The sequence below is a fragment of the Phaenicophaeus curvirostris genome, chromosome 3 (genome assembly GCF_032191515.1).
Source record: "Phaenicophaeus curvirostris isolate KB17595 chromosome 3, BPBGC_Pcur_1.0, whole genome shotgun sequence".
NCBI classification, from domain to species: Eukaryota; Metazoa; Chordata; class Aves; order Cuculiformes; family Cuculidae; genus Phaenicophaeus; species Phaenicophaeus curvirostris.
The window spans coordinates 17433807-17448548 of record NC_091394.1 but is presented as its reverse complement, the minus strand read 5'-3'; the positions used below and the strand labels follow the sequence as shown (position 1 = coordinate 17448548).

The window sequence follows — 14742 nt, the reverse complement described above, 5'->3', positions numbered from 1 at the left end:
GAAATCAAGGCCTGAGGCATTCTGGTCTGTGCTGAAAGAACCTCAGAAGGCCATATTAGCAGGATACAGCTTCCAGCCCTCCCTTTTGGAGTTCAGGTCTAAACACCAGTCACTGGAGACCACACCCATCACCTCCATGACTGAGTGGTCCTGACTGCAGCGATCAGGGCTTGGGGTGCCAGGAGCAGCAGGAGCATCACCTGAGGCAGCAAAACAGGTACGTGGCCCAGGTCCGTGTTGTTTAGAGCGAACATCAAGAGATCCCCAGGCCAACCTCACGCTCAGAGCACATCCCATCGGGCTGCTCAAGGACATGCCCAACTGAGGGATGAACACTCTCTTGGTACAAGGTGTGCACACTCTTTGGGTAAAAAAAAGCTTTTTTAAAGCTCAGGTTCTTGGCTTTGAGCCATAACCTACCTGGGTTTGGCACAAAGCCTGTAAAATTTTGTAGTCCAAAGCTACGTTTTGAAGGCACAGAACACAAATCTAATGGTACAAAAGCCTCAATTTGGAGCCTAAGTCATCATTTTTAGGGCCCAAAGCTCTTTTTATTAATTTCCAAATGCTCATTCGTAGAGCCCAAAGCCACATCTTCAGGGTCCAAACCTTCATTTTAGGTCAAATACATTAAACTAGGCCTGATGCTTAGTTTTCAGGGTCAAAACCTCAGTTTTAGATCACAAAGTCTCATTTTTAGCATCCAAATATTAGTTTGAGACACAAAAGGTCATTTCAGATTCTAAATCCTCATTTCGGTATCCAAACCTAAGATTAAAGAACTCAAAAGTTTTAGATTTAGGGTCTAAATTCTCATTGACGGGGTCCAAGCCTATCTTTTGCAGCTCCAAGTCTTAATTTTAGGACCCATCATCTTATTTTAAGGCCCAAAGCTTCATCTTGCAGGTCTACACTCTCATTTTTAGGGCCAAAGCCACTTTCTTCCTAAGACTTGCAGTTGTAGAGTTTGAGTTATCACTGTAGGGTCCAAAGTACCATTTTCAGTTTCAAAAGTAATAGTTAGAGTCCAAAGCATGAATTCTAGGGTACAAAGCCGCAATGTAATTGTTCAGACTCGTCATCTAAACCTCATTTTTTTATTGTTGAAAGCCTTATTGTATCATCCAAACATATTTTGGGTCCAACATTTTTAAGGCTCAAAGAATCAGTTTCAAATGCAGATCCTAATTTTTAGAATACAAGGCCTCATCTGTAGTGTGTCAACCCTTCTTTGTTGGGGTACTAAGCTTATATTTTAGAGTTGTAATCCTCATTTTAGGGTATGAAGCTTTATTTTTAGGGTGCAAAGTCTTTAGTTTACAGACTCAAATGTGGAGAGCCAAAACTCGCATTGATATAGCCCGAAGTCTTTTTATTAGGATCCAAAGCCTATAGGACATGAAAGCCAATTTTAAGAGTATAAATCTACATTTTTAGGCTGCAAAGCCAGAGTTGAATGCGCAAGGCATGTATTGACTGGCATAAAAGACAGCTCTGGAGCAGCTGAATTAGGGGGGAACAGAAGACCGAGACAGAAGAAGACCCCCCCACTCTGGGATCACCTCCATCAAAGACCAAAACAGCAGAACGCCTTCTGGACCTTGTCTCCCAGAGACGCCGGACATCTGGGGACCCGTGGTGGTAGCCATGAACCCCTTTTCCTTCCCTCTTCTCCCCATCTCTTTCCTTGTTCTCTGTCTCTTTCTATCGTACGTCGCTTTACGGGCATAAGTAATAAAGTGCCAGGTTAGATTGAAGTTTGACTCCCTTGACTCTTTGAATTATTTGCGCTCTGAAACCATAAATGAAACGAACCATCACGTGTCCACGAGTGGACCGTGACAGTTGCCTGGAAAGCTGTTACTGTTAACGCTGTTAATCCCTACGAATCATTTATTACATTTATTGTTGTAATGAGTAAAACTTGATTTCACAGAGTATTGGAGAGTTTGGGCTTTTATGCTGATCGCACTTTGTGCTGCGCACCCTGTGTTAAAACACCTCGGAGCTTCCCAAACCTGCTGCCTCTTGACCCACTGCCCCCACCGCGCCTGCCCCAGCAGCTGAGCATGAGGTGATCTTCTTCACAGCCCTGGCAGAGCCTGACTGCTTCTCAGCTTAGTTGATTTTGCAAGGATTTGGTTGTTTCTGCAGCTTCTGTGCAGCTCTGCTCACACTCCTGTGCCCACCAGGTCTCCAAAGCCACTTGTGTTTCACAGGGCATGTGGAGGGATAGAGAAGAGGAGGCTGAGGGGAGACCTTGTTGCTCTCTACAACTCATTTTTCACAGAAAGGGTCATTGGGCACTGGCAGAGGCTGCCCAGTGAGGGGATTGAGTCATGTAAATGGCAGGTGGATGAGGTGCTGAGGGGCACGGTTTAGTGGTTGATAGGAATGATTGGACTAGATGAGCCTGGAGGTCTTTCCATACCTAGTGATTCTGTGAATACGCAGGTAGGAACATGGCATGAGCAGAAGGACAGTGTCGAGTGCTTACACCATGTCACGCCCAGGAGCTCCGCGCAGGGACAGGGAAGGATGCTCCAGGGGCTGGGAGCAGCTCCCAGGCCTCGGGACAGAGCCACCCTTGTGCCACAGAGAGCGTGTAGCCGTTGTCACGCAGCTGGCTGTTTGTGCATCAGTTTTCCCGTGAGGAATCACTGTGCTGCTGCGGAGCGGGGTGAGGGCATCTGTGTATCCGGGCCGGGTGTACAGGCAGGGCTGGGCTGGTGGGGTGACCCCCACCTCCAGGAGAGAGGGTCTGACAGGGTCAGGAGGGGCTGGAGGAGAACAAGGAGGCAAAAGGCTTGTTCTTATTTATTCTTTTTAATTGTAAATAACATCCCATTAAAAGGTGAAATCACACACAAATCTCTGCAGCCCTTTGGCACCGTATGGAGGCCCCAACAGAGGGAAATATAATGAGAACAGCAAATAAAGAGAGGCCTTATCAGTACAGACAAATACATCCACACCACACTCCAGAGCCTGTAGCCCTGTGCCCACTGGACACTATCCCCACCAATGTGGTGGCATCCCAGGGGACTTCAGGCGGTGGCACCTGGACAAAGCAACAGCCCAAGGCCCTGCTCTGCCCCTTGCGTGACCTGAAGATATTCAATTCTCAGCTTGCCTCGTGCTTTACTCGGGAAGAAATGCAGAACTTTTCCAGGGAAGTTGTGGCTGCATCATCCCTGGAGGTGCTCAAGGCCAGGTTGGACAGGGCCCTGGGCAGCCTGATCTTGTGGGAGGTGTCCCTGCCCATGGCAGGGGAGTTGGAACTAGATGATCTCTAAGGTCCCTTTAACCCAAAGTATTCTACGATTCTGTGGTTCTATGATTCTATGATTCTCCCACCTCCACACTCCCACCCCCTCCCCAAATTTGAGTACAAATTGCAACAAGGATAATGGGATTTTTTAAAGGCTTCTTTATTAATTCATAAGCTACAACCTCTCTCAATAAATATTGCGGCTAACATTAAAGGTCCTAAATGCTGTTGTTACTAAACAGAAATTCTCTACAATCTTTGACTTCTCAACAAGTCTAAGGCAAACCACTGACACTACAGCTTCTGCTCACTCCTACCTGATGCCTACTCTATCTCTAATAACCTACAGCGAAGGAGAGGTGAAGAATCCAGTTCTTGGAAGTCCCAGTAGCGTGCGGGGAGCATCCTGCTAAAGCACACGTGGGCTTTGATCGGTGACTGGCCTCTTACAAGAGGGAATCCAGATTGATCCAGTTGCTGACATCCGCTATTACAGAGGCATCGTTGACTTCAAACAACTGCTCCGCATTGGCAGAATTTGAGAGGAGATCGCTTGTCCCTTCATCACAGAGATGCTGCAGGAAAGAAGTGGCCACGAAGCTTTCGTCCAGGCTCAGGCTGTTCTGGGAGGACTCAGTGAGGACCTGCTCCGGCCCCTGGGGACATTCAAAGTGGTGCCCTTGTGCCATCAACTCCAGGTTGAGCGTTTTGAGGCTGACTGGAGATAAGAGCTCCAGATCCCCAGAAGTGGAGACCTCTCTGTTCAGGCTGGGGTCAGAGTCCCCTTTCAGGGATCCCAGCTGGGTCTGCTCCTCCTGGCTCAGCAAGGCGGAATTGGAAAGCCGACACGCTTTGGCTGTTTGCTTGGGCAAGGGCTGCTTGCGCTTGAGCCCTCTTTTGCCATCCACTGGATTCCAGTTCTGGTTGCCAAGACCTTCTTCAAACTCTTTCAGCAGCAGCTGTGACTCCAGGTTGACAGAGAGGACTTTATTGGAGGCACAAGCTGAAGCGGCCAGGGAGGCACCACGCTGTGCTTCTTGCTGGGCTTTCGCAGTGGAGGCTGGGTGGATCTGCACTGGGCGCATCCTCTGCTTTTTGAAGGCACCGCTCTTGAGCTGCTCAACGTATTGCGGGTCAAGCTTCCAAAAGCCACCTCTCCCTGGCTTGTCCTTCTCTCGAGGCACCTTGATGAAGTGCTTGTTTGAGGAGAGGTTGTGCCGGATGGAGTTCTGGGAAAAAAGAGAAAAAAAACAAGGTGGAACAATCATCGGCTGGTGCCGCAACTATCTGCGTGGGGAGGCTGGTGGAGAAGCATCTTTGCAGCCAGGAGGAAGAGGAGGGTCTTTACATCCATGTGGCCCCATGACCAGCGGCAACATGTGGCATCACCATGGTGGACAGCACCATCAGGGCCCTCCTCGCATCCCCAGCTTGACCCACACCTCCTGTTAGTGTTGCGGGGAAAGGGGTTTGCTAAAATACAGGCACATGTCTGCCTGCTGCCAGGCTGACACAAACCGGACGGGCAAAACTGGAGAGGCACGGGGGCTGTCCCACCCCAGCCCTGTGTGTCCCCAGAGGTGCCTTCTGGCCCAGAGGAGCTCCGGGTAAAATCACTGCATCCTCATCAGCCACTGCTTAAAGGAGGTGGGGGGAAGACTATGGGGAAGAGAAAGAAAGAAAAAGAGGATTTTCTGCTTTTCCAGCCATATTTCCTGGTGGGTTAATATATTAATCCTTCCTCCCTGCAAGAACCTTGTGTACCTCCTGCATCTCTTCCTTCTGTCAATGAACACTTTGAATTAAAAGTGTGGTGAATATCCAGCCATGAGTTTGCAAGAGAAAGTCAAGATTCTGGTACTCAGCTTCTCCCATAGAGTCCCTGCCGTAAGTTTCCCAGCACGGGGAGTCTGGGGAACACCTGTGGCCCTGGAGAGGGACCAAGGGCTTCCCTACCTTTCTCTCTGGTGGGCTTCAATAGCCTCCAGACACCCACTTGCCCAGGGAGGTGGTGGACAGTTCCTGGGCGGGGGGCTAAGAAAGGTTTAGCTCAGCCCTGCCTGGGGGAGCAGTGGTGCAGGATAGCTGGCACGCTCTGGATTTGGGCTGGGAATAACTAGAGCAGAGGGAGGAGCAACCCAGGTGCCTCCTGCCCCACCACATTCTAGAAAGCCACCCGTGCTGGAGAGTGTCCTCTGAGATGGAGCAGGGCAGCAAGCTACAGGAAGCTGAAGTGGGAGACAGAGACACCTTCACTCCAGAGTCAAGAGGAGATGCAGGGACCAACAGCGCAATGGGGACCTTTCCACTCCAAAAATGACCCTGAGCTCTCTCTTACACGATGGAAGCTGTGAAAGGCCCTTCCCAGCCATAAGGGGAGATGGGGCAGGGCAAGAGTTCTCAAATGTCCTACCTGCCACACGGGATCAGCTTGACGGAAGTAGCAGAAGTTGTCGGTAATCCACTTGTAGATGTCGGAGAGGGTGACGTGGGGCTCCTTGCTGGCTTCCATCGCCATGCAGATGAGGGTGGTGTAGGAGTAGGGTGGCTTGATGTAGGGGTTGGTCTGGTTGTCAATGCCCTCCGTCAGCTGAGGGTGCGTGGACACAACGTGGTGCTCCGTCATCCAGCTGGAGGAGGAGATGGGCATGCGGGGAGTGTGGGGCGTTTCCATGCGCACTGAGTCAGTGCCCAGGGGTGAGCACGGTGCGGCAAAGCTGGGGATGCCCTGACAGCTGTGGGGGTCCGGGCTGCTGGGCCAGCAGGAGGAGTTGCCCATGCTAGCGCTGATGATGGAGAAGTCCAGCAGCCACGTCAGGTTGGGCAGGCTGTCGTCCACATCGTCCGAGTCTCTCCTGCTGCCCTCCTGCCCTCTGTCCTTCCCTGTCTCCTCGTGGCTCTGCCACCCCTCAGCCATGCCTCATCGGCAGCTCTGGCATTCACGGGGTGCGTCTGAAGCGGAGGGAGGGGACGGAGCAGATCCTGCAATGACAACAGGGAAGGGATGAGGCTCTCTGAGGAGCAGCTGCTCTCTGGCCTGTGAGCAAGGCTGGGACTGGGTGCTCCCAGTGCCGCTGAGTGAGATCCATCCCCGGGCTGCTGCGCACCAGAGCCGTGACACCTCCCCTGGATGATCTACCAGCCCGGAAGCTTGCGAAAATTCACTCAAACCCCTACATCCCAGTATCACCCAACCCTCGTGGGCCCAGCAAGTCTTGGACTCAGAAAGTAATCAATAAAACAACAACGACTAAAACCACCCCTTACGTAACCAACATCCAGCCCTGCCGTCCCAAACAGAGTGGGCGTTTCTCCCACACGTTGCTAAGCAGGACAAAATGTCAAGATGAAAGACCTGGACAAAACGCCTTCAGCTTCCCTCTCTTCCACGTTATTCCTGCTCCTCCCTGCTCCTGGCACCCCAACACAACGCGGTGGGGGACCGCGCAGACCCACCCCAGGCACACCCTCACGCAGAGCCAGCTGCCCGTTCAGCCCTCCGTTACTCCCAGGCTGGGGATGCAGTGTCTGCCTTCCCTGCTTTGCTACGAACCTGCGATCCCGTGTCTTTGGGCAAGGAGCGAGCCCGCCGAGGCCGGCCGGGGACGAGGAGCTCTGCACGGGCTGCGCGGGGCGGCTGGGGCTGGAGGTTACTCCTTTCGAATGACGCTGCGCCCAACAGTCAGCGGGGGGCGGGGCCAGCAGAACCACCTGCCCCGCTCCCACAGAACAGGCTTTTCTCCCCAAAAGAAGCTTCAGGGCAGCCACACCTTGTTCCGAAGCTTGGTGCCCAGTGTCACCACCCGGCCCCTGCCAGCTCCTGTGCCCACACTAAGGGAGATCCCAGAAGCGCTCGTTGCTGCCCTTGGTTCCTCCAACAGTATCCCCAAATGGATCCAGGTTGGAGATGAGGCCGTGTCTGTCCAGAGGCCAGTGTTTCGCCTGGCAAGAAACCTTGTAGCTGCCCACAACCTGATAGACACCAAGGATTACCTGCCCGGTAAGACAGCAGTTCAAACCCTGGCTGTCTGCGTGGTCGTTGCATCCCTTCCCCGGATCTGAGAGGCTTCTCTTAAAACAACACCCTGTCTGCAGAGAAGGTCCAAAAATATGACCTGTTTGGGTGATGCAATGGTTGCAATGGGCACCCTTGGGAAAGGCCTGCGGAAGTGACACTGGATGAGTGCCTCCATCCATCTTGTGTGGTTTTCCAGGACACAAGGAGCTGGAGCCCCTCAAGTACTCAAAGGTGGCCACGGCTGCCTCTGAAGACTGATCAGGTCTACATTCCACTAGGGCCAGCAGCATCCCAGTGATGCTCTTCTGATAAGGTTTCTCTTTCCACTTTCCAGGGCATTTGCTGAACTGCCCTCAGTTGCTGCTGCTAGCTTGAGTCATATTGAAATCCCAGGATTCCGGAAAATGAAGAATACGGTGATGCAGAAGAAGTCTCTGGTCAGGTGAGGCAGGCAATCTGAGGCTGGTGTCTGTACAGGTTCACTTTTGGACCAGGGAAGAATCCGTTTCCAGCCCCAAACACATACCATTCATCACTGCCCAACAGTGGTGACGGCAGCGCTCAGAGGGCTGGGGTGGGGCTGCTGGAAGCCCCACATTTCAGAGGGTTGGTTCCTCTCTGGCCCTTCAGGAGAGTCCCCTGCATGGTTCTGCTCAGGGACAGCTGCTTGTCAGCCGAGCGTCCTGACGCAGGGATTTTACTCTCCTGAGCTGAGCGCAGCCATCAGTTGAGGTGCCAGTGGCTGCACACACAGGCACGTGGCTTGTTGCATTCTCAGGCAAATTTCCCCTGTTGTGTCCTTTCCCAGGAGGCAGCCAGCCATCCCACAGGACTCCGCTGGAAAAACCTCCGCTGGAAAAAAGCTGGTTGTGACTAGCCAGCCCAAGGGTAAACCCACACAAGGCAGCCAAGCAGCAAAGCAGAGCCAAATGCAGGCAGGGGAACCTCAGAGCTGCAGAGGAGGAGGACAAGGAGAAAAGAAAGTTCCTGTCAGACAGAAATTACTGTCAACAAGTTCTGTGACCAGGATGTACGATAAACCTGAGGTCTTCACTCCACAGCCACCAGGACTTAGGACAGCAGAATTACTGAAATCAAGGCCTGAGGCATTCTGGTCTGTGCTGAAAGAACCTCAGAAGGCCATATTAGCAGGATACAGCTTCCAGCCCTCCCTTTTGGAGTTCAGGTCTAAACACCAGTCACTGGAGACCACACCCATCACCTCCATGACTGAGTGGTCCTGACTGCAGCGATCAGGGCTTGGGGTGCCAGGAGCAGCAGGAGCATCACCTGAGGCAGCAAAACAGGTCCGTGGCCCAGGTCCGTGTTGTTTAGAGCGAACATCAAGAGATCCCCAGGCCAACCTCACGCTCAGAGCACATCCCATCGGGCTGCTCAAGGAAATGCCCAACTGAGGGATGAACACTCTCTTGGTACAAGGTGTGCACACTCTTTGGGTAAAAAAAAGCTTTTTTAAAGCTCAGGTTCTTGGCTTTGAGCCATAACCTACCTGGGTTTGGCACAAAGCCTGTAAAATTTTGTAGTCCAAAGCTACGTTTTGAAGGCACAGAACACAAATCTAATGGTACAAAAGCCTCAATTTGGAGCCTAAGTCATCATTTTTAGGGCCCAAAGCTCTTTTTATTAATTTCCAAATGCTCATTCGTAGAGCCCAAAGCCACATCTTCAGGGTCCAAACCTTCATTTTAGGTCAAATACATTAAACTAGGCCTGATGCTTAGTTTTCAGGGTCAAAACCTCAGTTTTAGATCACAAAGTCTCATTTTTAGCATCCAAATATTAGTTTGAGACACAAAAGGTCATTTCAGATTCTAAATCCTCATTTCGGTATCCAAACCTAAGATTAAAGAACTCAAAAGTTTTAGATTTAGGGTCTAAATTCTCATTGACGGGGTCCAAGCCTATCTTTTGCAGCTCCAAGTCTTAATTTTAGGACCCATCATCTTATTTTAAGGCCCAAAGCTTCATCTTGCAGGTCTACACTCTCATTTTTAGGGCCAAAGCCACTTTCTTCCTAAGACTTGCAGTTGTAGAGTTTGAGTTATCACTGTAGGGTCCAAAGTACCATTTTCAGTTTCAAAAGTAATAGTTAGAGTCCAAAGCATGAGTTCTAGGGTACAAAGCCGCAATGTAATTGTTCAGACTCGTCATCTAAACCTCATTTTTTTATTGTTGAAAGCCTTATTGTATCATCCAAACATATTTTGGGTCCAACATTTTTAAGGCTCAAAGAATCAGTTTCAAATCCAGATCCTAATTTTTAGAATACAAGGCCTCATCTGTAGTGTGTCAACCCTTCTTTGTTGGAGTACTAAGCTTATATTTTAGAGTTGTAATCCTCATTTTAGGGTATGAAGCTTTATTTTTAGGGTGCAAAGTCTTTAGTTTACAGACTCAAATGTGGAGAGCCAAAACTCGCATTGATATAGCCCGAAGTCTTTTTATTAGGATCCAAAGCCTATAGGACATGAAAGCCAATTTTAAGAGTATAAATCTACATTTTTAGGCTGCAAAGCCAGAGTTGAATGCGCAAGGCATGTATTGACTGGCATAAAAGACAGCTCTGGAGCAGCTGAATTAGGGGGGAACAGAAGACCGAGACAGAAGAAGACCCCCCCACTCTGGGATCACCTCCATCAAAGACCAAAACAGCAGAACGCCTTCTGGACCTTGTCTCCCAGAGACGCCGGACATCTGGGGACCCGTGGTGGTAGCCATGAACCCCTTTTCCTTCCCTCTTCTCCCCATCTCTTTCCTTGTTCTCTGTCTCTTTCTATCGTACGTCGCTTTACGGGCATAAGTAATAAAGTGCCAGGTTAGATTGAAGTTTGACTCCCTTGACTCTTTGAATTATTTGCGCTCTGAAACCATAAATGAAACGAACCATCACGCGTCCACGAGTGGACCGTGACAGTTGCCTGGAAAGCTGTTACTGTTAACGCTGTTAATCCCTACGAATCATTTATTACATTTATTGTTGTAATGAGTAAAACTTGATTTCACAGAGTATTGGAGAGTTTGGGCTTTTATGCTGATCGCACTTTGTGCTGCGCACCCTGTGTTAAAACACCTCGGAGCTTCCCAAACCTGCTGCCTCTTGACCCACTGCCCCCACCGCGCCTGCCCCAGCAGCTGAGCATGAGGTGATCTTCTTCACAGCCCTGGCAGAGCCTGACTGCTTCTCAGCTTAGTTGATTTTGCAAGGATTTGGTTGTTTCTGCAGCTTCTGTGCAGCTCTGCTCACACTCCTGTGCCCACCAGGTCTCCAAAGCCACTTGTGTTTCACAGGGCATGTGGAGGGATAGAGAAGAGGAGGCTGAGGGGAGACCTTGTTGCTCTCTACAACTAATTTTTCACAGAAAGGGTCATTGGGCACTGGCAGAGGCTGCCCAGTGAGGGGATTGAGTCATGTAAATGGCAGGTGGATGAGGTGCTGAGGGGCACGGTTTAGTGGTTGATAGGAATGATTGGACTAGATGAGCCTGGAGGTCTTTCCATACCTAGTGATTCTGTGAATACAGGGGTAGGAACATGGCATGAGCAGAAGGACAGTGTCGAGTGCTTACACCATGTCACGCCCAGGAGCTCCGCGCAGGGACAGGGAAGGATGCTCCAGGGGCTGGGAGCAGCTCCCAGGCCTCGGGACAGAGCCACCCTTGTGCCACAGAGAGCGTGTAGCCGTTGTCACGCAGCTGGCTGTTTGTGCATCAGTTTTCCCATGAGGAATCACTGTGCTGCTGCGGAGCGGCGTGAGGGCATCTGTGTATCCGGGCCGGGTGTACAGGCAGGGCTGGGCTGGTGAGATGTCCCCCCACCTCCAGGAGAGAGGGTCTGACAGGGTCAGGAGGGGCTGGAGGAGAACAAGGAGGCAAAAGGCTTGTTCTTATTTATTCTTTTTAATTGTAAATAACATCCCATTAAAAGGTGAAATCACACACAAATCTCTGCAGCCCTTTGGCACCGTATGGAGGCCCCAACAGAGGGAAATATAATGAGAACAGCAAATAAAGAGAGGCCTTATCAGTACAGACAAATACATCCACACCACACTCCAGAGCCTGTAGCCCTGTGCCCACCGGACACTATCCCCACCAATGTGGTGGCATCCCAGGGGACTTCAGGCGGTGGCACCTGGACAAAGCAACAGCCCAAGGCCCTGCTCTGCCCCTTGCGTGACCTGAAGATATTCAATTCTCAGCTTGCCTCGTGCATTACTGGGGAAGGAATGCAGAACTTTTCCAGGGAAGTTGTGGCTGCATCATCCCTGCAGGTGCTCAAGGCCAGGTTGGACAGGGCCCTGGGCAGCCTGATCTTGTGGGAGGTGTCCCTGCCCATGGCAGGGGAGTTGGAACTAGATGATCTCTAAGGTCCCTTTAACCCAAAGTATTCTACGATTCTGTGGTTCTATGATTCTATGATTCTCCCACCTCCACACTCCCACCCCCTCCCCAAATTTGAGTACAAATTGCAACAAGGATAATGGGATTTTTTAAAGGCTTCTTTATTAATTCATAAGCTACAACCTCTCTCAATAAATATTGCGGCTAACATTAAAGGTCCTAAATGCTGTTGTTACTAAACAGAAATTCTCTACAATCTTTGACTTCTCAACAAGTCTAAGGCAAACCACTGACACTACAGCTTCTGCTCACTCCTACCTGATGCCTACTCTATCTCTAATAACCTACAGCGAAGGAGAGGTGAAGAATCCAGTTCTTGGAAGTCCCAGTAGCGTGCGGGGAGCATCCTGCTAAAGCACACGTGGGCTTTGATCGGTGACTGGCCTCTTACAAGAGGGAATCCAGATTGATCCAGTTGCTGACATCCGCTATTACAGAGGCATCGTTGACTTCAAACAACTGCTCCGCATTGGCAGAATTTGAGAGGAGATCGCTTGTCCCTTCATCACAGAGATGCTGCAGGAAAGAAGTGGCCACGAAGCTTTCGTCCAGGCTCAGGCTGTTCTGGGAGGACTCAGTGAGGACCTGCTCCGGCCCCTGGGGACATTCAAAGTGGTGCCCTTGTGCCATCAACTCCAGGTTGAGCGTTTTGAGGCTGACTGGAGATAAGAGCTCCAGATCCCCAGAAGTGGAGACCTCTCTGTTCAGGCTGGGGTCAGAGTCCCCTTTCAGGGATCCCAGCTGGGTCTGCTCCTCCTGGCTCAGCAAGGCGGAATTGGAAAGCCGACACGCTTTGGCTGTTTGCTTGGGCAAGGGCTGCTTGCGCTTGAGCCCTCTTTTGCCATCCACTGGATTCCAGTTCTGGTTGCCAAGACCTTCTTCAAACTCTTTCAGCAGCAGCTGTGACTCCAGGTTGACAGAGAGGACTTTATTGGAGGCACGAGCTGAAGCAGCCAGGGAGGCACCACGCTGTGCTTCTTGCTGGGCTTTCGCCGTGGAGGCTGGGTGGATCTGCACTGGGCGCATCCTCTGCTTTTTGAAGGCACCGCTCTTGAGCTGCTCAACGTATTGCGGGTCAAGCTTCCAAAAGCCACCTCTCCCTGGCTTGTCCTTCTCTCGAGGCACCTTGATGAAGCGCTTGTTTGAGGAGAGGTTGTGCCGGATGGAGTTCTGTGAAAAAAGAGAAAAAAAAACAAGGTGGAACAATCATCGGCTGGTGCCGCAACTATCTGCGTGGGGAGGCTGGTGGAGAAGCATCTTTGCAGCCAGGAGGAAGAGGAGGGTCTTTACATCCATGTGGCCCCATGACCAGCGGCAACATGTGGCATCACCATGGTGGACAGCACCATCAGGGCCCTCCTCGCATCCCCAGCTTGACCCACACCTCCTGTTAGTGTTGCGGGGAAAGCGGTTTGCTAAAATACAGGCACATGTCTGCCTGCTGCCAGGCTGACACAAACCGGACGGGCAAAACTGGAGAGGCACGGGGGCTGTCCCACCCCAGCCCTGTGTGTCCCCAGAGGTGCCTTCTGGCCCAGAGGAGCTCCGGGTAAAATCACTGCATCCTCATCAGCCACTGCTTAAAGGAGGTGGGGGGAAGACTATGGGGAAGAGAAAGAAAGAAAAAGAGGATTTTCTGCTTTTCCAGCCATATTTCCTGGTGGGTTAATATATTAATCCTTCCTCCCTGCAAGAACCTTGTGTACCTCCTGCATCTCTTCCTTCTGTCAATGAACACTTTGAATTAAAAGTGTGGTGAATATCCAGCCATGAGTTTGCAAGAGAAAGTCAAGATTCTGGTACTCAGCTTCTCCCATAGAGTCCCTGCCGTAAGTTTCCCAGCACGGGGAGTCTGGGGAACACCTGTGGCCCTGGAGAGGGACCAAGGGCTTCCCTACCTTTCTCTCTGGTGGGCTTCAATAGCCTCCAGACACCCACTTGCCCAGGGAGGTGGTGGACAGTTCCTGGGCGGGGGGCTAAGAAAGGTTTAGCTCAGCCCTGCCTGGGGGAGCAGTGGTGCAGGATAGCTGGCACGCTCTGGATTTGGGCTGGGAATAACTAGAGCAGAGGGAGGAGCAATCCAGGTGCCTCCTGCCCCACCACATTCTAGAAAGCCACCCGTGCTGGAGAGTGTCCTCTGAGATGGAGCAGGGCAGCAAGCTACAGGAAGCTGAAGTGGGAGACAGAGACACCTTCACTCCAGAGTCAAGAGGAGATGCAGGGACCAACAGCGCAATGGGGACCTTTCCACTCCAAAAATGACCCTGAGCTCTCTCTTACACGATGGAAGCTGTGAAAGGCCCTTCCCAGCCATAAGGGGAGATGGGGCAGGGCAAGAGTTCTCAAATGTCCTACCTGCCACACGGGATCAGCTTGACGGAAGTAGCAGAAGTTGTCGGTAATCCACTTGTAGATGTCGGAGAGGGTGACGTGGGGCTCCTTGCTGGCTTCCATCGCCATGCAGATGAGGGTGGTGTAGGAGTAGGGTGGCTTGATGTAGGGGTTGGTCTGGTTGTCAATGCCCTCCGTCAGCTGAGGGTGCGTGGACACAACGTGGTGCTCCGTCATCCAGCTGGAGGAGGAGATGGGCATGCGGGGAGTGTGGGGCGTTTCCATGCGCACTGAGTCAGTGCCCAGGGGTGAGCACGGTGCGGCAAAGCTGGGGATGCCCTGACAGCTGTGGGGGTCCGGGCTGCTGGGGCAGCAGGAGGAGTTGCCCATGCTAGCGCTGATGATGGAGAAGTCCAGCAGCCACGTCAGGTTGGGCAGGCTGTCGTCCACATCGTCCGAGTCTCTCCTGCTGCCCTCCTGCCCTCTGTCCTTCCCTGTCTCCTCGTGGCTCTGCCACCTCTCAGCCATGCCTCATCGGCAGCTCTGGCATTCACGGGGTGCGTCTGAAGCGGAGGGAGGGGACGGAGCAGATCCTGCAATGACAACAGGGAAGGGATGAGGCTCTCTGAGGAGCAGCTGCTCTCTGGCCTGTGAGCAAGGCTGGGACTGGGTGCTCCCAGTGCCGCTGAGTGAGATCCATC

General features: G+C 51.8%; 2 protein-coding genes across 2 annotated transcripts; both read right to left on the bottom strand.

The window, feature by feature from the left end:
• Positions 1–3717: 3717 nt before the first annotated feature.
• On the bottom strand, positions 3718–6188 carry LOC138718505 (forkhead box protein J1-like). The gene is made up of 2 exons (XM_069853014.1): positions 5685–6188; positions 3718–4500 (listed from the first exon to the last, which is right to left on the bottom strand). The coding sequence occupies exons 1-2, from the start codon at positions 6186–6188 to the stop codon at positions 3718–3720; spliced, it is 1287 nt and encodes a 428-aa protein (XP_069709115.1).
• A 5909-nt stretch (positions 6189–12097) lies between these two features.
• On the bottom strand, positions 12098–14569 carry LOC138718561 (forkhead box protein J1-like). The gene is made up of 2 exons (XM_069853067.1): positions 14066–14569; positions 12098–12880 (listed from the first exon to the last, which is right to left on the bottom strand). The coding sequence occupies exons 1-2, from the start codon at positions 14567–14569 to the stop codon at positions 12098–12100; spliced, it is 1287 nt and encodes a 428-aa protein (XP_069709168.1).
• Between the last annotated feature and the right edge of the window lie 173 nt (positions 14570–14742).

What these genes read in the sequence shown, in the direction of transcription:
- LOC138718505 (XM_069853014.1), bottom strand. Translation starts at nt 6,188, where the DNA reads ATGGCTGAGGGGTGGCAGAGCCACGAGGAGACAGGGAAGGACAGAGGG. An exon ending in AAGCTGATCCCGTGTGGCAG is followed by an intron (nt 4,501 to 5,684) that starts GTAGGACATTTG and finishes CTTTTTTCCCAG; the next exon opens with AACTCCATCCGGCACAACCT.
- LOC138718561 (XM_069853067.1), bottom strand. Translation starts at nt 14,569, where the DNA reads ATGGCTGAGAGGTGGCAGAGCCACGAGGAGACAGGGAAGGACAGAGGG. An exon ending in AAGCTGATCCCGTGTGGCAG is followed by an intron (nt 12,881 to 14,065) that starts GTAGGACATTTG and finishes CTTTTTTCACAG; the next exon opens with AACTCCATCCGGCACAACCT.